Here is a 26,718-nt window from a genome sequence, read left to right on the forward strand (position 1 = left end):
ATCAAGTCTGCAGTGGTCAGAGAGCTACAGCACTGGAATTGCAAGAAAAGAATACATCATCAACTAATCAGGGAATGTCTACGGAACTGAATTTATCTGAGGTCTAGTAACCACTTCTGTGGTAAGATGAAAATACATACCCTCCTTTCTCCCATGAAGGAAAGTCAAGGCAAGCCACTGATTTGGTCTTACCCTCTTCTTCATCACTACGGAATGAGCAATTAGAGATTGTTCTGGTTCGCAGTACAGGTAAGGAACTATTACTTTAAAAGGCTAACTCCTTTACAAATTTCAAACTTGCTGAAGGATTGATCTGCCCTTCACTGTGTCTACTCAGATGTTTTCAACTAGCAGCAATCCACCTGTTTTCAGAGTAAAGGTCTCAAGTATCCTCCTAGTTCCATCCTGTTTTTTAAAAAACAAACCAAACTAATATCATTAAGGCTGTTTTATATCTGTGTCAACTTGATTTACTTTTACCAAATGGAACAGTCGCTTTGAGGACCTTCAAGTGGAATGATCGATCTTGTCAATATTCCAGGAAAAGTCATTGTATCCTTTGGAACAATTAGTCTCCAACATCACCATCTCTGTCACCGATGAGCCACAGAAAATGAAAACCTATAGCTAATAAGGCAGTTCCAAGCAGATCTCCCAGTGCAGTAAGATAAGGGATAGAAAAACTGTCGGGGTCTTTTCCTTTTTTCCAGAAGTGGTGTACCATCCAGTCAGCAATCCATAACAGAGTAAACACCTATGGAACATCAACCAATCAAAATCTGTATTACTATCACTTATGTTATATTGAAAGGAAGATAACAGTCAACATTATTGTATCATTGGTACTTAGCTCTATTGTATACAACCGCTTTTGAAAAATATAAATAATATTAATTCATTTCAGACTAAAAGTCTCCACAACTAGAGACAGGAGCCCTTAGCCAACTTCATTCAGTCACTCACACGCACTGGTAGAAGGAACACATTGCATCATTGATAGCATTCTTCACCCAGTCTATGCTTGAGGACTTCTGAAAATGGCAAGAAAAAGCAAAAACGCCAACCAAGCACACAAGACATCATTCTGTACAGTGAGCATAAGCTGGGGCTTTGAGATCATTCAGAACCGACTGGTGTTGCCCCCGATGAGAACACTCAAGACAAGTGTGACTCTGTTTCCACAGGTCTAGAACTGAGCTGAAATCAGACATGATACAAAGAATACCAGGTCAGATTAAGACCAGTTTCATCTGGATTACATGAACTTCAGAAAATGGCCTAGAAGCTGCTTTTGTGTACGAAATACCAATTTCAGCCCTTCTGTAATAAGGCACACCTGCAATATATATTATGAAATTGTCACTCCAGGCTGAATTTGTCCAAAAGTACAAGATGTCATTCCCAACTGTGAATGTCTGAACATTCGGGAGGTTTGATCTTAATACCAAAGGTATGCATAATCATTAATGCCTATTTAGAAAAGAGTTCTTTAATGTTGCACAGCTGTATGATAAGAGATTCTGGTTCAGTGGAATCCTGTGGTGTGGCATGGCATGAGATGAATGGAGAAAGGACCACTAACTGAGCTTCCACTTCTTGTCTCTCCTAAGGAGCTGCTTAAGATGAAATAAACATTGTATTTGAAGTATTTTTAGCTAATCAGATATTTAGGAAGGGTAAACTTAAGACAGCAAGCACCATAATTCATTTTTTAAAAGTCTACTATATACATTTAAAGGAATATGCAGTATCAAAAGTAGAAAGAGGTAGAAAATTTACATTTTATTTAGAAAATTATCAGTTACTGCTATCAAAACCATCTTTACAAACGCATGCGCTCATTTACTTAAATACTGGTAAGATGGTTGCAGAGACACTTCTCCACAATACAAAACACAGTCAAATGAACATCATATAAAAGCTTGTGTTGAAAAAGTTTCTCAATTAATCTTTGCCTTGCAAAAGTGTATGTTAAAATGCAAGCTGGATTTTCTAATTAAAAAAAAAAATGAGTATTTGCTTAATGAAAAATGCATGGCTTATTTATATAAACATATCTTCTGAAAAGGGAACTGTGTAGTCTAAGCTAATTATGCAAGTCCTAGGTGTGCTGACTGGAATCCAAACAAATATATTTAAAACAGATGTTTTCTTTGGAAGACTATCAGATTCTTTGAGTCAGCTCCTTCTTCTAACAGAGACAAAAAGAGGCCTGTTTATAAAAGATACTGTACACTAACATCTCCTACAGGATGTACACGGACGACTCCGTAGCGCCCCACATCAACAATAGTTATGTATGTTCTGTTAGGTGAGAGCTTTCGTTCTAACCATAATCTGTAAAGCATTTATGTGACACAACCAATTAGACACAGCATACGCAGTCCAAATGTAAATGACAATATGCATTTTTGGCTTTTAAAAATCATGATACGAAAACCTTTAAATTGTCTCTGTATTTTCCACCCTAAAATAACTGACTTAGACTATTGTGAAAAATGGGTAGTTTGGAAATTAAGCTTTGTGAACCTTCTCAAATTAACTTAGAGGTGCGTAACACAACTTATTACAACCCTGGCTTCTCTAAGTAATAGAAAAAAAGTTACAGCATATGATATTAACTGATGCTTATGAAGGTCTATGATGGCAGTTGGGACACACTTCTTGAGGAATGAGACTGCAGTTCACCAGCCTGTATTTTGGTGAAGGAATAATGCTACCATCATGCATTTGCACAGCTAGAAGCTCACTATCATTTACAAATCATACATATCAGTCTTGGGAAATGGTTACTTATTTGGCCGCAGTAGTTGGTGTGTGCAAGATCAATGTGACCTGAATCTTTAATGAGATTTTACTTCTCATCAGTGTTAAAAGGGGGTGATCAAAGTCATCAATCAACTGTTATTTAAAAAAAAGCAAAAGCCCTACTATGAGTTTACAGATTTTTGAGAGTCAGGCAATCTTTGAATCTAAAGTGATAAGAAAAGTCACTCACAAAGATGTGTCAGAGGTAAAAAGAAAAGACAAATCATACAAGAGACACTACTTTAAGCGGCACACACATTTTTCCGGGATTTACCAGGGACCTACACTTATGTCAGCGGGATTGTGCAGATGGCATAGCAGTACAGACGCTGTGTACTTCTACCCTGCACTCACGCTATCAAGCAGAAAGCCTTCATGCTTCAGATAGAAACCCAGCTGGTTTTGAAGGAAGAAATAAAGGGGTCAACATTACAGAAAAGCCTAATAAGATAGCACAAAAATTATCTGTTTAGCACAAAATGCTGTAGTAAATTCATATGAAAAGCTTGTAAATATATGCAGAACTGTTCAAGGTGTGAGCTAGTATTTTTAAATTATTTGATATACTGACAAAGAGAATAATGAAGTGTTTTTTGCAAAAAAGAGGTGAACAGTAGTAAAACAGAGCCCTAGGAATTCTTCTAGACTGAAGAATAAATAACCCTGAGGTTTAAGAAAGGTAAAAGATAACAAAATATCTATATACATAAAAAGCTCTATCTAAGAAAAGAGAGACTCTATAGTCAGTGATCAGAAAGAAACAGCCCAGAGCAAAGATTGCAAAAATACAGCCAACTTTCCAAGTCTTTTGATATTTAAAAGGAAGATCATGTTAAGTTATTACTCTTCTGGAAAAAAATTACAACCATATTGAGGGAAATGAAACTAAAGACATCATCAGGTTTAGACTAACAAAATATGAAATAAGTATCCTAAGAGTAACTGATATTTTCTATTTATAAATGTGGATTTGTAAACAGACTTATCAGTCACATTGTCAAAAAGGTCCTCAGAAGACAGAAGCAGCAGAATATAGCAATGAGAGGGAGGAGGGGAGCAAGGGAGGGAAAAAGCAAGAGTGAAATCCTTATGAAACCCTGATGATGAAGAATCTGAAAATAAGGAGCATAAGTACACGTACATCTTGTACAGAAAAGGACAGAAGGACGGAGTAATTCTCAATATTGAACCTTCTGATTCAAATTACGAGTATCAGATTGAAACTGAAGTTGAATATGAATGCTTAAATAAGAGTGAGCCCCACTATTTAAAGCTTAAATCTTAGGACTGCAAGACTAGAAATGGGAACATTATACACTCCAAAGCAGATTTTTCCTTTGGTATTGGGCACAAAATTTACTTTCATTCATTATGTTCTTAATACTGTCTAAGCTTCCTACAGCCTAATTGACATGTTGCAGCATGCCATAATAGTTTTATTGTTTCTTTCATCTGGGATGACCATATTTCATCAGTGAATGCATGTCAAATTCACAGTGATAAAAAGTATAACATTCAAATGCATAATATTTGTAAAGCAGATTTGAATCTTTCATGGTTATATAAGTTTATACATTAGTTTCTGTGATTAGCGAGTCCCAACATCAAACTGGAAAGAGAGAGTTTAGGGTACATATTTGCCCATGTTTTTTCACACAGGCATTATCAAAATTCTGCTGCCAGGTTAGTATGTAGAACTCAGACCTTGTGGCAGTTTATTCCGCATGCCTTAGATGGACAGGATATCCTGCACGTTACTAGTACTGCCGATCCACCTTAAATCGTTTCCATGCAAAAATGCATTACAGAATAGTTTCATTCTGTTACTTTAGACAAGAAACGTATTTTAATTCTGTTTTACTCTCAAACCTATATTGACTCAAAATTCACTTATAATGTAACCATGACAAGATCTAGTAATTATTGCATAAGAACTCTTACGAATCCTTGAATTTCAAAGATAAGTTTTAGGGGTTTTTTAATTATGAGTGAAAACCCCCAATTAAGGATCTCTAAAAACAACTATGTCCTGACATCACTCTCACCAGATTTACGGTTTAGGTCTTCCAGTGGTTTTGACCTTTCATGAAGTTAATTTTTAAATTATATATTACATTTCCCGTATTTTGAATGGCTTTTGATGTCTTCATGTCAAACTAAGTAGCAATTGTAAAGCTCTCATAAGAGATCTACACTGAACTTATTTGCTGGATGTCCCTAGTCTACAGCCAGAACTCTGTAGTCAGTGACCTCTCAGAGTAGGGTGTACATATGTTTTTCGAAAGAGATTTTTCTCTACTGTCTTCTCAGGTAACATATCTGGTGTGCATCATGCCCAGGGGAAACAAGTCACTCCTTCCTCCAAACACACAGAGATTTCCTTCAATGCCTGCCTGCAAAGGAACCACTGAACAGCAAGTTCTTTCTTGCTGCTGTTGTTTCTGTTGTAGCTAAGTGGTATTAGCTACACTACAGTACCCAAGTACCCAGACTGCACAGCACACATTTTAAGACTAAAACTTCATCTAAGTAAAAAAGAGGGTACCATTTTAACTGAAGTTGTTTCTAAATCAATCTGATGTAATTCTAAAGAAAAAGTAACCAGACTGTCTTCTTGATTTCTCTGTGGCTTTGCCAGACACCCCAGTTTGACCAAGAAGTACCAATTTCAGGCTCTTTATCAGATGTCTGAATGAGGAGTGCAACCCAGAACTGGTACATTAAGCATCCTGCTACGCTCAACCTGCGCTAGCTGTAGCACAACTCAGTGTGTCATGCTACATACATAAGCACTTTGAGCTCAGTGTTCTGCAGGCAAACATGATATGTTCCTGTTAATGGCGTGGTGGGAGCCAGGTTTCTACCACAGACAGCAACATGCCTGGAAGTGACAGAGCAGGTGACATCCACATGCACATCCAAATGGATCTGGCAACTCTGCTGCCCATACTGCAATCAGGGGCATTGAACGTGCAGAACTGTCCAGGTTTGGACTTCAGCTTCTGTATTTCCTTGAATCATGAAGTCTCTTTAGCAGTTATATTCTCTACATTTCAGAAGTAACCTTTCCTATTAGAAGAAGCAGCATCAATATTTTCTCTATAACCACAACCTTCGTCAATCCTGTATAATGTACAGTATACCCCATGTGGTTTTTCCACACTGAAGAAGCCAACACCATCACTATGGGCAAAGCGCAAAGGAGTCCAGGAAGGTTGGACGTTCTTCAGGAAGGAAATCTTAAAGGCACAGGAGCAGGTCATCCCCATGTGCCGAAAGATGAGCCGGCAAAGGAAGACCAACAGCCTGACTGAACACAGAGCTTTGGCTGGAACTTAGGAAAAACACGAGAGTTTATGACCTTTGGCAGAAGGGGCATGCCACTCAGGTTGGACTACAAGGATGTCGTGAGGTTACGCAGGGAGAAAATTAGAAATGCCAAAGCCCACCTAGAACTTAATCTGTCTACTGCTGTAAGACAATGAAAATGTTTCTATAAATACATAGCAACGAAAGGAGGGCTAAGGAGAATCTCCATCCTTTATTGGATGTGGGGGTGTGTGGGGGGGAACATAATGTAAAAGGATTAGGAAAAGGCTGAGGTACTTAATGAACTTTTTGCCTCAGACTTTATAAGTAAGAGCAGTTGGTGCCCAGCCCCCTGAGCTGGAAGACAGCGATGGGGAGCAGAATGAAGCCCCCACAGTCCAAGGGGAAATGGTTAGCGACCTGCTGCACCACTTAGGCACACACACATCTGTGGGGCCAGATGGGATCCACCCACGGGTACTGAGGGAGGTGGCAGAAGTGCTCACCAAGCCCCTTTCCATCATCTGTCTGCAGTCCTGTCTCACCAGGGAGATCCCCATTGACTGGAGGTTAGCCAGCATGACACCCATCTGGAAGAAGGGATGGAAGGAGGATTCGTGCAACTACAGGCCTGTCAGTCTGACTTTGGTGGTGGGTAAGTGTGGGTGGGAACATAATGTAAAAGGATTAGGAAAAGGCTGAGGTACTTAATGAACTTTTTGCCTCAGACTTTATAAGTAAGAGCAGTTGGTGCCCAGCCCCCTGAGCTGGAAGACAGCGATGGGGAGCAGAATGAAGCCCCCACAGTCCAAGGGGAAATGGTTAGCGACCTGCTGCACCACTTAGGCACACACACATCTGTGGGGCCAGATGGGATCCACCCACGGGTACTGCGGGAGAGCTGGCAGAAGTGCTCACCAAGCCCCTTTCCATCATCTGTCAGCAGTCCTGTCTCACCAGGGAGATCCCCATTGACTGGAGGTTAGCCAGCATGACACCCATCTGGAAGAAGGGATGGAAGGAGGATTCGTGCAACTACAGGCCTGTCAGTCTGACTTTGGTGGTGGGTAAGGTTATGGAGCAGATCATCTTGGTGGACATGCCCAAAAAGTTGTGGTGAATGGAGTTAGATCCAGTTAGCGGCCACTCACAAGTGGTGTTTCCCCAGTGATCAGTATTGAGGCCAGTTCTGTTTAATATCTTTATAAATGACCTGGACAGGGGGATCAAGTGCACCCTTAGTGAGGTTGCAGATGACACCATGGAAAAGGACCTGGGGGCGTTGGTCAGCAGCTGGCTGAATATGAGCCAGCAGTGTGCCCAGGTGGCCAAGAAGGCCAACAGCATCCCGGCCTGCATCAGGAACAGTGTGGCCAGCAGGACTAGGGAAGTGATTGTCCCCCTGAACTGGGCACTGGTGAGGCTGCACCTCGACTCCTCTGTTCAGTTCTGGGCCCTTCACTACAAGAAAGATGCTGAGGTGCTGGAGCGTATCCAGAGAAGGGCAGTGGAGCTGAGGAATAGTCTGGAACACAAATCCTGTGAGGAGCAGCTGAGGGCACTGGGGGTGTTCAGCCTGGAGAAGAGGAGGCTCAGGGGAGACCTTATCGCTCTCTACAACTACCTGAAAGGAGGTTGCAGAGAGGTGGGTGTTGGTATCTTGTCTCAAGTAACAAGTGATAGGACAAGCTGAAGTGGCCTCAAGTTGCACCAGGGGATGTTCAGATTGGATATTACGAGAAATTTCTTCACTGAAAGGGTTGTCAAGCATTGGAACCTCCTGGGCACTTGCCCAGGGAGGTGGTTGAGTCACCACCCCTGGAGGTATTTGAGAGATGTGTGGATGTGGTGTTTAGGGACATGGTTTAGTGGTGGGGGTGGCGGGGGTTGGGTGAGAAGTGGAGGTGGTTAAAGGTGCTTTTCAACCTAAATGGTTCTATGATTAGAATGCTCACACTCTGAGAAATCCAAGACATTTTTGATGTGAGCAGGAAGTCATGATAAGCACTGCTGAAGTCTTGGTTTTCTATTGCCCCAAACATTTCTGAAGCACTGCAAAAGTTACTTCACAGCAGTAGACATCTGACCTTCATTGGATAAAAAAGACTGCATTTTGGAATTGCTTATTTGCTTGGTAATAGCTCTTGGAATCTCCTATTGTTTGTTTATTCCCTGAGTCTTTAACTTAACTGTGTGCTCAAATTTGGTTAGGAGGTGTGAAAATTCCTTAGAGGGCGTTTTACTGGCTCAGTGAGAACATGCAGAACAGAGGCTGCCTTTGAATGCTCAGAGCCCTGTGCCAGGACTGATGGCTTGGCAATTCCAGGGCTGCTCTCATTCTACTGCAGGTTAACAACACAGAGGATGAAACTTCACTCAGTGCATAGCTTATACACTTAAAAAATACTCGTGCCTTTGTGAGGTGTAAGAGGCGGACTGGTTTTCAATTGATATAGTCTTCGTTGGTCTAACTCCAGTTTGTAACTTCATGTAGCATACTGCTACGTGCTTGCGTGTGACATGTTTTTTGTAAAATTTTCAAGAAAAGAGTACTCGTCTTAAATAGAGGCCACCCACCCCCAACACACATTTAAAATCACTATACTGGTTTTCATTAATGCACATTGGCTTGCACAGATACCGTATGCTGCATTATGCGAAGTACCCTACGTACTTACACAGCATACCTTCCCCATAACACATTTTTTAAATTTTCCTCTGATGCTGCCATTCTTAAACACAGAACACTTCAACACAGAGCTAATTCAGACCCTTTGAACTCAAGCCCAGAAGTTCTAGTTGAATGCAGATTAATATAAATATTTGTGCAGTTTTCCCCACTTTTACAACAATACAATTGTGAAATCCTAGCCCCATGTTCTTCAACTTAATTGAAGAACATTTCAAGAAAATATATTAATTTAAAGAACAGAAACAACCATACTATTACAGGTAGGAAAAATAAAATAAAATAAAATATAACACGTTGTTTTTTCTATAGTCTAGAAACCCAGAAATGTTTTGTACATGGAGAATCAGAGAGAATGTAGATCATAATACTGGCTACTCACTATTTAAAACATCCTAATTTAATGATTTTTAGAAACAACTACATACTCAGTGAAACTGAACTTTGTTCTATTATGTAGCATATTTTTGGTCAATAATAACTAAATCATACGTAACATATATCTTATCATATTAGTTACTTACTTCCCATAAATATTTCAATTAAATGACTTGCTGGAGAATGAATATCTAAGAGCAGGGAGGGGGAAGGAGGAAATAAGCTGGTAGACATGGGTGGTGAAAAAACAAAACTGAAACAAGTAAAGTATCCGAACTGGATGAAAATGAAATTAACTATCTGATTGGAACTTCAGTAATATCGTATAGTGCTTGCAATGGAAATAAATTCTATTTTATCCATTTGGGAAGGGGAATATTGACATTTACAGGCAATCTGAAAATGTCTTGATAAAATGCTAAATAGAATGTATATATACGTAACAAATTTACTGTAGAGATAATGTAGAATAGCACAAACTGACAGAGGAAGAGAGAAATAGAAGTGTCAATTAATGTTTTTGTCTTAACTTCTCCTTGATTTTTTTCAGCTTACTATAACATGCCAGTTCTACTTTTGTCATTTCCCTAACCCCTTCCTCTTCATTTTAAACAAACACAGAGAGAGATAATCACAGATGATAAACAGATCTTGAAGAATTAAAAATCTATTTCAGTCCACTGAAATATACATCATTAAATAATTTCACATCTTAGCAATGGTAGCTTGAATTTTAAGGATAGAGAATTAACTTTGTTGCTGTTGTTGCTTTTTAATTTGGCATTAATTTTTTAACATAATGTAAAAAATGTAAATAGGTAGTAGATTGCCATAGTCATTATTCAGCTGCCCTTCCTGCCCCCCAGCTCAATATAAGTAAGGAATCAGAAAGGGCAAAGTAGTGATATTAAACCTCCTCATACATAGGACTGACCATAATTAACTCTTACCTTTGGGAATCACTATAATATATTAAATTATCATCTACCACCTCAAACATAGAAGTCTGCAAACAGGCTTGTAATTTTTGCCATCCATTTTCATATGCCTTCCATGGAAAGTGAAAATAAATTTGAAGTCCAGTATATTAAAAAAAAGGCCTAGAATGCAGATCTCTCACTGCTCAAAAGACTGTCAATGGATTTGTTGATAATTGAAATTACAATAAATAGCTGTGAAGTTTTTCATTTTTACAGCAGAACTGGAAAAGCAGTATGCCAGCCAGCCAGAACACAGCGAAGGAATAGCATCATTTCCTCAGGAAAAGACATTATAGAACAAGTGATAAGGCTGGAAACTAGGCATATCACATAAAAGGAAAATTAAAAGTAATTTATAACTTTTAGTATTATATTCTCACTCGCAAAGGTTGGATTGTTACGTTATATTCTACCAAAAAAAGTACAGAAAGCTTATATGAAATTAAAATTTCAAAACCTATCTGTATTGAAATAGCAGTGTGATAAACACAGAAATACAATTCAGAACATTAAAAATTCCAACATGTATTAAGAATTGACTGATGATAACGTTTGTATTTTAGAACTAAATTGGTCACATTTTTAGAAGCGGTATGTATATTTTACCTATGGATATTTCAACTGATTGTTACTGTGTAACATGAACGGTCCATTTTTGGTTTTAAGGTACAATGAAACAGCAGAGTTAATTCAGCCAAGTTTTAGCTAAAAATTGGCTGTGGATTTAGTAAAAACATTTCATTTTGTATCACTATTTTCTCTATGTGAAACTATTTCACCTTTGGACACCGCTGTTTCAAAAGGCATCTTTTAAGAACTGCCCTTGCTGGGTGTGAAAAGGCCACTAGAGATGACCAGCCAAAGTAATGTAACAATGTCTGACAACTAATGCAATCGCAATTTCTCGTACAGGGATCGCTGTCAGACTAATTTCAACTTCAATAAAAATTAAGACTGCACCAAGCAAACCATAATATTCTCATTTACTGCATTTTTATCTATGTTAACGAAAACAGTAATGTGAACCACCTTAGGAGATTTCTTTGAGGGTTTTCCTTAAGGTATTCATTATTCATAAATGCTACTGTTCCTTCTCTCCATCTCCCCTCCAGTTGAGTAAAAGGATGAGAGTTTTGGTCGCAATGGTTCCGTGCACGGGAAAGAGAAAGCGCACGATGCATGAGTGGGGAATGACGCGCTCAGGTGTCTTTTGGAAAGCGCTCACAATACAGACACACCTGTGTAGGATAGCTACTCCAAATCTGTGCTGAACGCCTGTATCAACTCACACCTTCCTGTGCTATTCATGAGATTTCAGAAATCAGATAAAGCCTTATTTTCCTCAAGACCTTGATTCTATACAAGTCATACTTGTTCTTACCTGTAGCAGAGCTGCAAACAAATACACCGCTATGAAGATCGGAGTTAAGGAAGTGTGGCCGCTCTTCATTAAGTGGATAGTGTACAAGAAAATCAGGTGTCCAGGAATCACCAAAAGAAGCAAAACTTGGGCTGATTTGTTATTTACTCCTAGAATTAAGAAAAAAAAAAATCCAAAATTCAGTTAAGAACTTCAATTACTAGATCAGATTTTTATTAACTTTAATATAAAAAGCAGTTTTGGAGTTCTACAGCACTGACTATTGTGGGACAGCAGACATTATTTTCTGCTAAAAGACTCCTTAAGGATTTTCATGGGGGCAAAAAAGCCACCCTTACTGTCTGCCAGAAAAGTTAAGCAGGGCCCTTGCAGAAGAGGGTACAAACTGTCTGCTTTCATTCTGCACTCATGTACCACCATCTCCTTTTCTGGAGCTGCAGTGACCTTCTAAAGCCTTCCTAGGAAGGGGGAGGTTTTGGGCACCATATTCAAGACATCCTCAAAAATACCATATATTTCTAAAAAGTAATGCCACATTTACCATTTTCTCATCTGTTCCAATGAACATAAACATGAAAGCATCAACAGGCTGTTGACACATCACATTTCACCACAGTTCCTACATTATTAGGAAAGGGGGGCAGTAGAGGGGAGGGATAAGCTGTGAGGCAAGAACCTAGAAAGAAAATGGCACATGGGAAACGGAGAGCAGGGACTCGGCCCAGTCATAACGTTAGATATGAAGTTTGGTGCTAACAGGAGATTGGTTTGAACTTCTGGAGTTAAATGACAAAGGTTGGGAGCAGGTAAACAAACCGCTGCAGGCAAAGGAAACTGCCAACCCTCGGCTGCCTTTGAATGGCATACAGGTTCAGGTTTGTCGGCATTTCTCACTGGTGATTCAGCCCGGTATACAGGGGGGAAACGAGGAGACGTGAGACAGCAGTTTTAACAGTTAACTGACTAATACATACCCGAACCACAATAGGTTCTGCATGGATAATAGCAACCCTTGGCTTCTTCTGGCAGTTCTCCGGGAATGCTGTGTAAATGGAGGTAGGTAGAAATTCTGCTAGCTTGAATAGCTACTAGATTACCACCAATACCTGAAATGGAAAAGGGAACAAGCCCTAAATTTTCAACTTCGGGTTTTTTTTTCTTCCAGTAGGCATAATTTTTTGCAAATTTACCAAATTCCTCTGTTTACCACAGTCTCCTGCATACGAAAGCCAAAAATAGAACTATCTTTAGAATGCATATTAGTTATAGATAGCCTATATATATATATTTATAAAAGACACCAAGCATTGAAGCAGGTCAAAAAACTTGGGCTACAATTTGGTGTATCACTGGATAGTTGGAATATCCACATTGGAAATGTGGAGATCAGTTTTAACTCATGATAAGTACAAAAGATTCCTCCAAAATGTTCAATCTCATGCTTTTTCAAAGGTGATGCTCCCTTTTATTGCTCCCTCTCCTTTGGAAATCCTTCTTGGAACAATAGAAGTGCTACATAGCTGTGCCACTGCTGGATTACCCTCCTAGGTCCATATTGATGGCAAATATACGTAACAGAAAACAGATGCACTCCCTACCACAACCATAAATGCAAATTTCACACACAGAATCATAGGGCTGGAAAGGACTTCAAGAGTTAATCTATCCACTCCTCTTTGCCACAGAGCAGGATTAACTATAATCTTCTGCCATTCATAATTCAGGTTGAAAGGACAAGTGTCTGAATAACTGATTCTTCAAAGAATGGTAGTGATGGAGATTCTATCTTCTCCATGACAACTGTTGATATACTTCCCATTAGAAAAAAAGATTTCTATAGGACAATTTCTATGAAAGAAACCACCCTAGGATGCGAAGAAGTGGCTGGCATTGTTACAAGACCACTGTCTTTGAGAAATATAGAGATCAGGGTATACCCCTGATGACTGGAAGAGGGCAAATGTCACACCCATCTCAGCAAAGCATTTGACAGTTTCCCACCATTTCCTCCTAGGCAAATTGGCGAATTCCAGACTAGATGGGTAGTTTGTGAGATGAGCAGGAAACTGGCTAACAGCTCACTCTCAGAGGGTGGTGATCAGTGTTTTTTACTCAGGCTGTCACAAGTGAGGTCCCACAAGGATTGATCCTGGGCCCCACACTGTTCAACATGTTCAAAAATGACCTGGATGAAGGGACTGAAAGCACTCTCACCAAGTTTGCTGATAACACTGAACTAGGTGGTGAGGTGGACGTGTCAGAAGGGAGAGCCATCTTACGGCGAGACCTGGACAGGCTGGAAGAGTAGGCTAACAAGAACACTATGAAGTTTAACAAAGACAAGTGCAAAGTCCTGCCCCTGAGACAACAGAACCAAAAAGCCCACTTTAGGCTGGGATCTGTGTGGCTGGGGAACAGCCCTGCTGAAAGGGACCTTGGGATCCTGGTGGAGATGAATATGAGTCAGCAGTGTGCTGCTGCAGCAACGAACGCAAATCAGACCCTGGGCTGCATCCCTCTCTACTGCAGAGATGGAGACATGATCATCCCACTCCACTCAGCACTTGTCAGGCCGCACCTGGAGTACTGTGTCCAATTCTGGTTCTCCACAATTCAAGAAATACATGGATAGACTGGAGAAAGTCAAGAGGAGAGCCACAAAGATGACCAAGGGGCTGGAGAACTTCCCTATTAGGAAAGACTGAAGAAGTTAGGCCTTTTCTCCCTGGAGGAAAGTAGGTTCAGGGGAGACCTCATCACAGTTTTCCAGCACTTAAAGGGCAGCTACAAAGAGGACAGAGGCTCTCTTTTTCACAAGGAGCCACCTGGAGAGGACAAGGGGCAAGGGGTACAAGTTGCACTGGAATAGGTTTCACCTCAATGTAAGAATGAAATATTTTACAGTGGAGGTTTTCAAGAGGGGACTGGACAGGATGCTAAGTAATCTCATCTAGGCTCCCTTTCCCAGAAAAGGTTGGACCGGATGATCTTCTGAGATCCCTTCCATCCTGGGCTGTTCTACGTTCTATGGATTTTTACCTCAGTGAACAGAAAACTAAACCAGCTTGTTATATCCACATTACAGAATGCAGTGGCACTAGCATAAAATTCTCCTACTGTTGTTATACTCTAGAGTTGTCTACTTGCATATCGATCATACACTTCTTTTTTTCCAGAACTCCAAAATTTCCAGCCTCACCACTCCTTAAAGACAATTAATGGTGGAACGTAACAAGGAAGCAGGACTTTTAAGCAAAAGGCTTCAAATATAAATCAGGAAATGAGGTATAAGAAAAAATCATGGAGTTGTCAGAATGGATGCTTTGTCAAAGTTACCTGCACTTTCCCTCCCCCTGATATAGGGACAAAATATGAACAACTGAAAGACAGAGTCTGTCTTTGGAAAGAAAATTAAAATAACAGTAGCCTTTTTTCAGACAAACTACAGAAAGAGAAGTAAAATAAGGGATTTATATAAACTAAAAAAGGGGTTTAAACAGATTTTACAAAATCTAAGTAAAGTCCAAAGTCTGTCTTTTCATTGAGAACAATAAATTTGAGACTTCTGACTAATGAGAATTAGGTATGGGGAGGGAGGCAGAAATGAAATTAAGGATCAATGCACTACATTTGATGGAGATCTGCTGATTTCTGTGACTGAATTACAAAAAAGCTGTTATGTAAAACTGCTTCTTAATAAAGCTACAAAGCTAGGGATGGTACCATATGACTAGAAAATATGAAAGTTTCTGCTTAAAAAAGAGGGGATAAACACAATCTGGGTAATTATAAGCAGGCTAACAACTGTAATAACTGATACATTCAAAGCAATATTAAAAGAAAAAAATAGTAAACCCTTCTCTCACTATCCCTATTTATTATAGCACTATGAGAAGAAATACAAGATAGAAGTAAATAGGGCTGTTTCTCAAGGTATGTTTTGAGGTTTGTAGCAATGCAACCATAAACCATATTAGCACAAAAGAACAGATTTCAAGTATTTCCTAGGATGTATGCAATTTCCTTCTGTGACTGATAATTATCTGCTTCAACAAATTCAGACAATCAGAAATATGATAGATGATCTGGACCTCTTTAAAAGGAAACCAAGTGAGAGAAATTAATTAAGGAAAATGTAAATTTTCTCATTTGAAATGGCAATATAAAAACCTGTCTGGACAACAGAGAGAGACAAGTCTATGACAGAAGGTATGAGATTGGTTGTCCATCCTTGGGTAGCTATGAATCAAGAATATTTTTACTTTTATAACCATCATTTAAGGAAAGTATGGCCCAAGCCCTGTTGTGCACGTAGATAACAAGAAAAATGAATGAAAAGTAGTAATAGTGATTCTAAAACAAACTGGCCAGCCACTGATAAAAAGACTTTGCAAAGGAAGCTGACATGTTAACTGAAACAGCCAGCGTGAAGTGTGACTTCAGAGAGTGTAACAGTCTAATTTCTATTTAACGACAACCAAGTTGAACATATACAATCTATTTTAGCTAACTGGAAATGCAATCTTCATATGTTAAATGCCATTATTTTAGGTTTCATTTGGTCTGTGTCTCAATAATCTAGTATCAGTAGTATACGGATAGTTTTAAACTCACAGAAGACAGGCAGGTGCCCTGAAGTGTAAAAAGCTTCCAGAATCTATACATCCCCCTCAGTCTCAACCAGCCAACAATGTATGTAACGGACAGCAGCAGCCACGCTGTCTTCTACTTCTGTCCACCCATCTGCCAATTCTTCCTTCTAACTAGTCTTGAACCTTTTGACCAATTTCAGCCACGTCTGACACAAGGATTCCTAGAGATACTAACTGCCTCCAAGTATGGTTAAACAAGTTAATAAAAAAGAAACAGTGGCCAGGTAAATAAAGATTCAAACCCAAGCCCTCAGCGAGACAAAGGCAGTAGTTACAAGTATATATACACACACACACATATATAGTGTATATATATTTATATATATATAAATATATGTGTATGTATGTATGTATAAAACACAAAGTATAGTCACAGCATAAGCATGCCAGCTGGTCAGTCAGCGCCTGGCTTGGCTAAGCACGATGCCTTTTGCTCAGCCAGTAGTTAAGTGACACAGTGGAGGAATGATGATGCTGTGGAAAGCAGAGGGAGAATGGAGAAGATGCTGTGAGCAGTGGGTATTGCAAGGACAGGAGACCATAGAGAACACTAGGGCTGAAAGAGCTATCTGTGGCTCTAAAAACTCAGGATACAAATCAGCACTGAATCAGATTCCATTATTCTGCTGGTCGTAGAATGATTTGTATAAATCTGTGCTTGCATTGAATGAATCACGTCAATATGTACAGAGACATTCAGTATGTTTTGTAACAGCAGTTAATGTGCATGTGAAGTTATCTCAGCAGTATCAGATTAATCAGATGTCTGCAAGAAGCAGAAAACAGATAAAACTGTGTAGGTTGAGAAGATGTCAATACACAAAATTGACAGCTTCTCAGCATCTTCTGAATGCATAAAATGGTCGTGTGCTCAGCTGCTGCTCATGTTATGAAAAATCTCTGTAGACATATATGAGGACTGTTCCCATGAATATTAAAGTCACGGGTTTTTTTCCTGGAAAACAGTATTGCAGTCATCATAGCAAATACTTTTAATAAAGACTAACTTCGTTACCTTCCTTTCATTCTCATGAGAACAACACAGAGGAAAATAATTTATTTCTAAAGTAAAATCCTGCAACTGTTACTGCATTTCTCTCAGAACAGCAGATGTGCTTAACTTCAATGAGAGTGCTGCTTTCTCAATAAGCAGAAGAGACGTTGCCTGTTAAAGTGTGAAGGATGTCATGCTGACTTACAACATTAAAAGAAAATTGAAAACTTCATCATTTTATCAAGCCAGTTAAGGGCTAAGCAAGAATAAATACTTCTGAAAATTGTTATCACAGCTCTTTTTTGTCTAACAAGCACGGAAAACCATATTCAAACTAGAGCCAAAACCATGTCATGCATTTTCAAATAGACCTACAGGCGTGATTCTATTAATCATTATCTGGAAAAAGGACTTTTTTCTAATAATAGAAATAACAACATTATTCTGAAAAACACATTAAAAGTACTTTACATCAGTGCATCTTAAAGAATATTTTTAAGCAAATCTGTGTCTCATAACTCTCATTACAGGTAAAAAACCAGAAGTTAAGGGAAGCTGGCTGGGTGTTTCTGATGCAGACTGTTCTGAGACCATCCAATGCTCTGGGTAACACACTAGGGTGTTTTTTTCCTCAGTTTTTATACTACCTGTTTTGATAAACAGGCTAACATTTTTTTTCCAGGGAAAACTGGGAGGAGTGGCTGGTAAACCAGCGGGTTGTATTGCAATTCAGAGGGTACTACATAGTCCAGAAAATTGGGTTGAGAGGAATCTCATTAAGTTCAACAAGAAGAAACTCAAAAGTCCTGCATCTGGTCAGGAACAACCCCATGCACCAGTACAGGCTGGGAATCAACCATCCAGAAAGCAACTCTGTAGAGAAGGACCTGAGGGTCCTGAATGACAAGTTGACCATGACCCTGCAATCCACCTTCATGGCAAAGGCGGCCATGGGCTACGTTAGGAAAAGCATCACCAACAGGCCAAGAGAGGTGATCCTTCCTCTGTACTCTGCACTGGTGAGGCCACTTCTGGAGTACCAAGTCCATCTCTGAGCTCCCCAGTACAAGAAATGGACTTACTGGAGTGAGCCAGCACAGGGCCACAGGGACTGTAGCATCTTTCATATGAGGAGAGCCAGAGTGCTGTGACTGTTCAGCCTGGGGAAGAGAAGGCTCAGGGAGATCTATCAATGTATATAAATATCTGAGGGGAGGGATGAAGACAAGGGATACGGGCTCTTCTCTTTAGTACCCACTGACTGGACAAAAGGCAATGAGAAAAAAATTGAAACACAAGATATTCCATCTGAATACAAAAAACCCCACTTTTTTATGGTAAGGGTGGTCAAACACTGGAACAGGCTCTAGTGGACCCTGCTCGAGCAGGCAGTTGGACTAGATCTCAAAAGGTCTCTTCCAACATAAATAATCCTGTGCATTTATTTTAAAAAGTAAATAAAGCTACCTCTTCCTCCCAGCTCTGTCTCAGCTGTTTCAAGTGAGCAGACCAAGCAGTGCTTACTGCTTCTGAAGAACAGATGTACCTGCCTAACCTTAGGAAAGCACTCTCAATACTGAATCTTGAGCAGACAAGGTACTTGTCTTCCTGTGATTTCCCAAGGTTGCTCACTGTCTTTCAGACACTATTGTGAGCCCCTTGTTCAGGGTTTTAGTTTATCTGCAGAAGACCAGGCACCCAGAATTAAGGTGTTCTAAAGCCAAAGTCCATAGTAGATGCAGCCCCCTAACCTATCTATAAATGCTCCACAGGTGGAATTGGTATAAATTACTATGCAGTTGAATAATACGACTAGTGTTCTTCCTCTCAGACCTCTAGTCCAATGCCACAAAGTATTGCCTAACCAAACATCACTTTGATAATTTGCTTTATCCTTTGTAGATAACAAATGCCCACTACTCTTATTTAATACGCACTATTCAAAGCTTGGACTGAATAGAGACTAGTTTCCTTTCTGCTTTCCAGTGGTGCTTGTCATCATAAATCTGAGTGCTTTACAAACAGTAATGCATTTATTTTTGAAACATGCCTGTGAAGTAACATTTTTGTTCTCTCTGCAAAAAGCATTTTTCAGTTTTGGATATCCAATGTAAAATATTTGTTTTCTTTTTTTTTTTTTTCCAAAATGTTTTACTATTTAAAGCAGACTTCTCAATTATTGCATTTGTACCAATAAATGTTTAGTATTTCTGTGGGTCAGATCAGGTATTTCTAATGAGGTATTCCAGAAAAAGAGAAGAATTAAGTTATTACTAATTAATAAAAAATGTGGTTTAAGCTACTTGTTTAGCACCAGGGGAGAACTACATGACAGGTAAGAGCGATATTCCAAAACAGTATTCAACTACCTTATGTATAGTCACTTCGTCTCCTGAAGGTCCCCATTTCATTCTTCCTTTCTTTCTTATTTTTGGCCTTTTCTTATATATAAAAAGCTGAAAAAGACCTTGAATTTGGTGCAAGCACTCCCTAGCACCAACTTAAAAAAAAAAAAGGACACTATCAGTACTATTCTCCAGGCAAATCCAAAAATATATCTTCATACCAGCCACTGTGAAGAAAATTAACTCTGTCCTGACTAAGACCAGCACAATGGGGCACACAAATAATTGTGTAGGAATGGTGAACCATACACATAGCAACCCACTGAGGTTAAAGACTTTTAGCAATCCAGTTCTACAGAGAGAGGTTAACCAGCGACAGAAAACCATGTTGTTCTCAATCACCTACTATATAGCTTGCACAAAGGGACAAAAATCAGTTAATACCCACATAAGGGAAGAATTAGGCCAACACAATTCCCAAATTGATTTTTCTTGTAAATCGATCGCAGGCAGGAGGCAAGAACATTTACACTTTTGTGCATCCCTGCATACAATCTATACTTCAAAATAATCAGTGGTACCAATTAGTCTTTTGGAGTTCAACTTGCTCTTTGATGGTATTTGCATTGCAAAAATGAAATGAAAAGGACAGAAAGAATCTCAGTTACAATAGTGACCACAACCTCTAGATTTTGAATAATTGGATTACCTTTCAGAAAATTCAACATCAATTTTTGCCCTAGTCTCTCTATCATTAACTTCAAAAAATCATGTTTTATGCAAGTGAAATGCTTAGAACAGAAGCCTAGCTTAACTAGGTACTTTTAAAGCAGAGTATTTTGTGTTTCATTTGGCTTATAAATAATTACTCTCTTATGCCTAATTACAAATTGTTCCATGATTGTGGAAAAAGGAAAACATTCTGGATATAACTTTGACATGAAAACTAATAATTACTGAAATCTTGCAACAAATTTACAAGACGTAAAAGAAAGAACACAGTAACATAGAATACACAGATTTACATGTAAAGACTAGCAACCAAAAAGAGGTAAAACTGTCACCAAATAATGCATCAATCAAAAAGAGGTAAAACCAAAACCCTCCTCCTTTTTCATGTGAGAATAAAGACTGAATTATAAAGTTCTCATGCAGTATAGATGCATTCTGACACTATCACATTTTTTCCAATTCAGGATGCAGAAAAATTAATTTGCTACCCAGCCAAAATGCTCTACTACCATACAGTACACTACTGCTTTCCCCTGTAATTTACAGAGGCAAATTTTGGATCCTCAGCTGGCTGGGACAATGGTTATCCTCTAATCAAAGCACTTCTCTATTGTGTAAAAGCTGAGAGTAAAACTGTGCTATGAGAGATTAAAATATGCAAAGTTATTAAAAAATGCATTTTCTTTTTTGAGGTGGAATGGTTTCTGGGTATTTTTTTTTTCATATTCTCCAAAGCACACAATTAGCAGCAAAAGCACTCTGAAAAAACTGGAAGTTTGTCATTCAATTTATCCTACTAATAGATAAAAAAGGTATAGTTTGGGGAATACACTACATAAACTTAACTTTCATCTCCCAGACAACAGACGTTCAGTGAGTTTTGTGTTAGATTTTCTCATATAGGTTTCTCATATTCCTTGATCTACATTTATTCCCTCCAGATATCAAATAATCTTACAATATGTACAGCTAAAGAGTAAGAAACACCACAGCAGTTTTATGCTACCCTTAAAGGGTACTGTGGTGCTTCAAACCTCAGTGAGGGCAATTTTTTCTACGTAAAGCCTGCAAAGCATTTCTGCTTTCCAGATGTTTTCAGAATTAATTTGCAGAACTTCCATTCTACTAATTGCATAACAATGGGGTATGGTTTACCAGCATGTTTGTCATTATGCAGTAACTCCTGAAATGCAAATACTCAGAAGATATCTCACAATGTTTTGTTTAAGCATACAACAAAAATGGAGAGGATAGTTGCTCTATCTGGTAACTGCACCTCAGTTCATTTCAGCCGGATATTCAGAAGCATATAATTATTTAAGGCATTATCTTTTTTCTGCACAAAAGGAAGTCAGTTACTTGTAAATTGCAGTTCCTGAGCCAAATTCAACAGGCTGTGATGCTGTAAGAGGATTTTCAAATTTTAACCATCTCATCCATTAGAAAGCCGAGATCGACTTGAGTATCCTGGCTGACGCACCCACGGCCACCGCACGCTTGGGCTTAGTTATTTTATGCAGAACTTCAGTACATCAAACACAGACATCTACATCTCCAGTAGTTTGTAAGTACCACAATGACCGAAACCACAAAACACTTTATTTTTCAAAAGCAGAGTTACAAATTAACCCAACCAACCATAGAATTAAAAATAATTATTCGTCTCAAGAAAAGGGTTTAAGAGGGTAAAAATGGGAAAGCAGTTGTGAACTACTTCTGGCCACTAGCAGTAAAGCTGACTGTTAACTGCCTGTCTGCTTAAGAACTATTTTAACATTCTTGGCAAATATTTGCAGTTATTGTTAATAGGGACAGGAACCTTTGAGTTTGCCCAAATTCCAGACCAATGTTTCTTAAAGCAAAAGATTTATGGCTCTGCACTGTAACCTATGCAATGAAAGTAACTTTTCTCGTATCTAAGACTATGCAAACTACCCGGACAGGACCAGGTTGAAAGCTATTTGATGGGGCACACAGGAAGCCTAACACCTGATAACTTTGCAGTGCATATCGTTCAGGATTTCGAGATATTGCAACTGGCACTGAAAAAGAAAAAACAGTGACAGCTTGAAATCCTGGACAAATTTACACTCCTCAAATTTTGGCTGAACATAATCCCAATGGGTTACAATATTTCTTTCAGGTTTCCTGTATCATCGGAACAGCAAACTTCAAGGCAAAAGAAAGAAAAAGGCATCTGAAAATTGTTTTGAGGGGAAAACCCTCAGCTCCCTTCGCGACTTAGGCTTAAAATGAGAATTCCAAGGCCAGGAAAGCACTGGTGGAGAAAGGTTTCTGCAGCAGTAATATTTAAAAAGCTACCTGTTAAGTGGTCTAGCACACCTTGCATGTTAGTAAATGAGTGACCACAGATGTGCTTTTTTAACTGAAAGATTTCCTAAACTCCAGTTTACTATGCTTTCCTGACCAGCAATATCAAAAGGTGCCAGTAGAATTATGAAACCCAGGAGACACTGATCTAATAGCAACCCAAAAAAATCACCTACCTACAATTTCCTTTTTCTGGAGGTGTACCATAAAGCAGCACACTGCATCCTCTGCACAGAACATATTTTCTCTGTATTTTCTAATAGAAATGCCTCTATCTGTAGTATTCTGACGGTTGAGGGGGTGAGCACATGCACATACAACACTTACAGATCACTCCCCTCTGCTCTTCTGCAGATGAGGGAAAACCAGAATTCCTGAGTGCTTCTGTAGTTGCTGGTTGAGGGGGTGAGAACATGCACATACAACACTTAAAGATCACTCCCCTCTGCTCTTCTGTGGATGAGGGAAAACGGAATTCCTGAGTGCTTCTGTAGTTGCCCAGTGGCACTGCAAAAGCCCTATCGCTGTTGGTGGTACCAGGCCACGGGCCTTAGGCTAACTTTACCTTATGCTACCGTTGCAAGACACCAGTCTTGTCCTCTTTGGCTTGTTGTGAGCTTGTTACGAGTTCCAAAACGGAGCTTGGTATGAGGTTCCTCTTACTACAATGCAGAATTTAAGTTTGGGACCACAGCAATGGTCCTGAAAATACGGACACAGGACTATAAACAACTCACTGATGGTCCATTACTAGCCACTGAAGAAGTTTAAACTTTGAGAGCTGGGAAGTGACTGCTTTATGCATAACAAGAAAAGGAAGAGCTAAGCACGAAAAATCCAGATGAACAAGAGTAAGGCACCTGGTGTGGCTTGGAAAAGCACACGCTCAGGCACTGCATAGTAGCGCAGGGGTCAGATGACAAAGGCTGAGAACAGTGTGGAAATACAAAACTTCTCGTGAAAAGCTACATTTTGAACATAGGTGGTACGATCGTCACAGGAATCATCACCACAGGACTACGGTGGGACTGCCACAGCTACAAGCATGCCTCTTGCTGTCCCTGCCTCCTGGAAGGACTCTTTCTTTCCCTGCCCGCTCCAATAGCCCCAGCTTTCCCTCTCTTCCACCTGCCTAATTATTGAACGATCCACCCAAAAGGTCAATGCAAGTACTTGCAATTACGAACTAATATAAAGGCAAGGCACAGGCAAGGAAGTATAAAGGCTGAAGTGTGAAAATTAATTTACTGTTAGCAAGGAACACAAGTGGCTACACAAAATGCTTCATATTAATCATAAAAAGAAAGGAAATATAGGACTTCAATGGGAAAGGAGAACAAGCAACATACTCTACGGAAGATTGAAATACTCAGTTCCTTTTGTCTACTACTGCCTTCATAAAAATGGTAGTATCTGATCACAAATTGATATGTATTAAGTCTGTAGGGCCTAAGGGTAAGTTAAATTTAGTGCATGCTTAGAGACCTAAGTGAAAACCCCATGAATTATCAGTGATGATTTTTGCAAACTGATTACCTTGGAAGTTAGAGAATACCAGAAGGCTGTAATGGGGAAAACAAAATATACCTTTTAAAAGGGCCAAAAAGGATGGTCTGGGGAATCTATATATCAGTCAAATTTATATTTCTACATAAGCATTAGAACAAATTATTAAAAAGAGAATTTATAATCATCTAGAATATATGAAAGTTGTAAACCAAGAGCTAACATGAATTTGCCAAGAACATGCTTCTGTCAAAACAATACAACCTCTTCCTCTGACTGAACAGCTTGCCTAAAGGTTGCAGCAATAAATGCACTAACTCTCGAGTGTACTAAAGCTTAGTAAAATGTTTTGTTGCTATCCCATGCCACCTTTGCATCAGCAACCTCTGGAAAATTAATTATATCAGGGCAACGTGGTCCAAACATAAAACTCAGTGTCTATATTAGCATTCTATTATCAAGATGGAAAACAAGTGGTCATAATTAATTTAGTTGATAGCTTAGAAAACAGAAGAAACTATACCCATATGGACTTAGTAAAGGCCAAGTTAAGTCAAAAACATTTTGCAAGCCAAAAATTAAAAGTCAGAATCATCTTGGTTACTGGAGATACGGTTTAAAAATCAACCATATACAAAAGTGCAAAATAATGTAAGAAATCAAATGGAGAAATATAAAAGGGGAAAATAACAACTAAGAAGCAACACAGTGGGAATAGGTCTAGTCATTATAATTATTGTAAACAAAATACGTATCAACCCAGTGATAGTGTAGGGGAAAAAAAAGGCATTTCCAAACTGCATCAGTCTAAGAAGACACTATCTATTCTTATAAAATCTGCCCTGTTGTTACCATTAGAAGGTAGAACACTTTACTTAAGGACCAAATTTTGACAAATGCATTCTTACATACCTGGAAAGTGCATACCAAGCATGGGAAACAACACAAATTTTTCTTGAGAAATCTATTTACTTGCCTGTATCATCCCTGCTAATTCTTATTCTATGTACATTACATGTAAATATTAAATTACTGTTTTGAAAGTTTGTCCTTGGATGTTCAGAAGAAAATTTCCTTGAAATAAAATTTTAATTACATTTTCCTCATTTTTAACCATTTCCATATAATATTTTATCATTTAATAATTGAGTATACTACTTCAATATTTACACTTTCAGTTTCTTGATGCATACTTTAGGTTCCTACTTCTCACATTCTCTACCATGTTTTAATGGTGTGGTAAATAAGATCAGGAAGGTCTCCTTAGGTATTCAAATAAAAAAACCTGTTGACATCCAAATCAAAACTTGAAATTAATACCAGATACTAATTAGGATAAGAGAAATTAACTGTGACAGACTTTTCTCAAACCAAGGTATATCAATTGACATATAATCCTGTCAGAGTCTTACCATTAATTACTGGGGTATAAACAACAATTCCAACTAAGTTAGGATCAGATACAGTTGTGTCCAGAATAAGGCCACCAATACTGAAAAAGGAAGTACAATATTTAGAATAAGGCAAGCAGTTCCATTAATTAGTACTTCAAAACTTTTTAAGCAATCTGTCTTAGAACATCTTCAAGCCAAAATTTTCCTCCCAATTCATCTCCCCCCTGCCATTATCTCGTTCTCAGCTGCAGACTAACATCACTATTGTCACTTACACATCAAAATTGACTTATTGTGTAACACAACCATAGAATTCCAGCCAATCACTCCACTTCTCAGATTCATGGTTTCCATTTGACCAGATAATCTCTTTGATTTGTGAGCAATTTTGACTGCTAACAGCAGGAGATGAACAGCTGACCATTCCTGCCATCCGATACGGCCCACTCCTGCTCAGTCCTTGCCACAGGCTACTGCTGCCTCCCCCACTCATTCCCCCGTCACTTAGCTTCGTAACTTCCCCGTTTGGGGAAGATTAAAGTTTATTCACACTCCACATTCTAGGGGCTCCATGGATGTTTCTTTTAAGTACAATCAGGTGTTAAATAAGATATATAGAGACAAAGGGTCACTATTGAGACAGAGCAAGACAAATGGACTTACCTGCTTATAACCATGGCAGTTATAACAGGCTCCCATCCTGAATGGAGAACGGTTCTGGTAGCTGGGTGTTTGGCAGCTATGACAATCCCCATCGGAGTCAGAGCCAAAAAAAAGGCACCAACCAAAGGAGATATATAGTAATATGTCTCTAAAATAATAATTTAGGGAGGGAAAAAAAAAGTTTTACTTTCAATATATTCCTGTAAGTTTTTCCTAATTTAGAACTCTAAAATAAGTTATAAACTACATTATGCAATTGAGGATTTTTAATAGTCTTTATCACTAGTGTACATGAAGTTTCAACAACTGCACTCAACGATATGGCTAATGTCTGCCATCACTATCTCCCATCTTCTCAAGGACAGAACTATCTCTGCAAACTAGGAATTCTGAAGAAGATTTTTGTATGACACTTTATGGTAAAAATGCAATAAGGATGTGGAATATAAAACATTATTTTGTAACATATCTACTAAAAAAAAGAAACTGAATATATTGAAAATACATTTTTATACACAAATTCATAGCATATGTACACCCCCTTCTTTCTAAAGTA

The 26,718-nt window shown here is 38.8% G+C and overlaps 1 protein-coding gene across 1 annotated transcript; it reads right to left on the bottom strand.

Annotated features, from left to right (window-relative positions):
- Positions 1-568: 568 nt before the first annotated feature.
- LOC104510032 (solute carrier family 41 member 2) lies at positions 569-26,310 on the bottom strand (the record flags this gene model as incomplete). The annotated part of the gene is made up of 5 exons (XM_010152160.1): positions 569-754; positions 11,546-11,694; positions 12,520-12,651; positions 25,518-25,597; positions 26,163-26,310. Coding segments are annotated over 5 exons (695 nt in total), but the record flags the coding sequence as incomplete, so codon positions are not given.
- Between the last annotated feature and the right edge of the window lie 408 nt (positions 26,311-26,718).

This window comes from Eurypyga helias, unplaced genomic scaffold, assembly GCF_000690775.1.
Source record: "Eurypyga helias isolate BGI_N326 unplaced genomic scaffold, ASM69077v1 scaffold4155, whole genome shotgun sequence".
Taxonomy (NCBI): Eukaryota; Metazoa; Chordata; class Aves; order Eurypygiformes; family Eurypygidae; genus Eurypyga; species Eurypyga helias.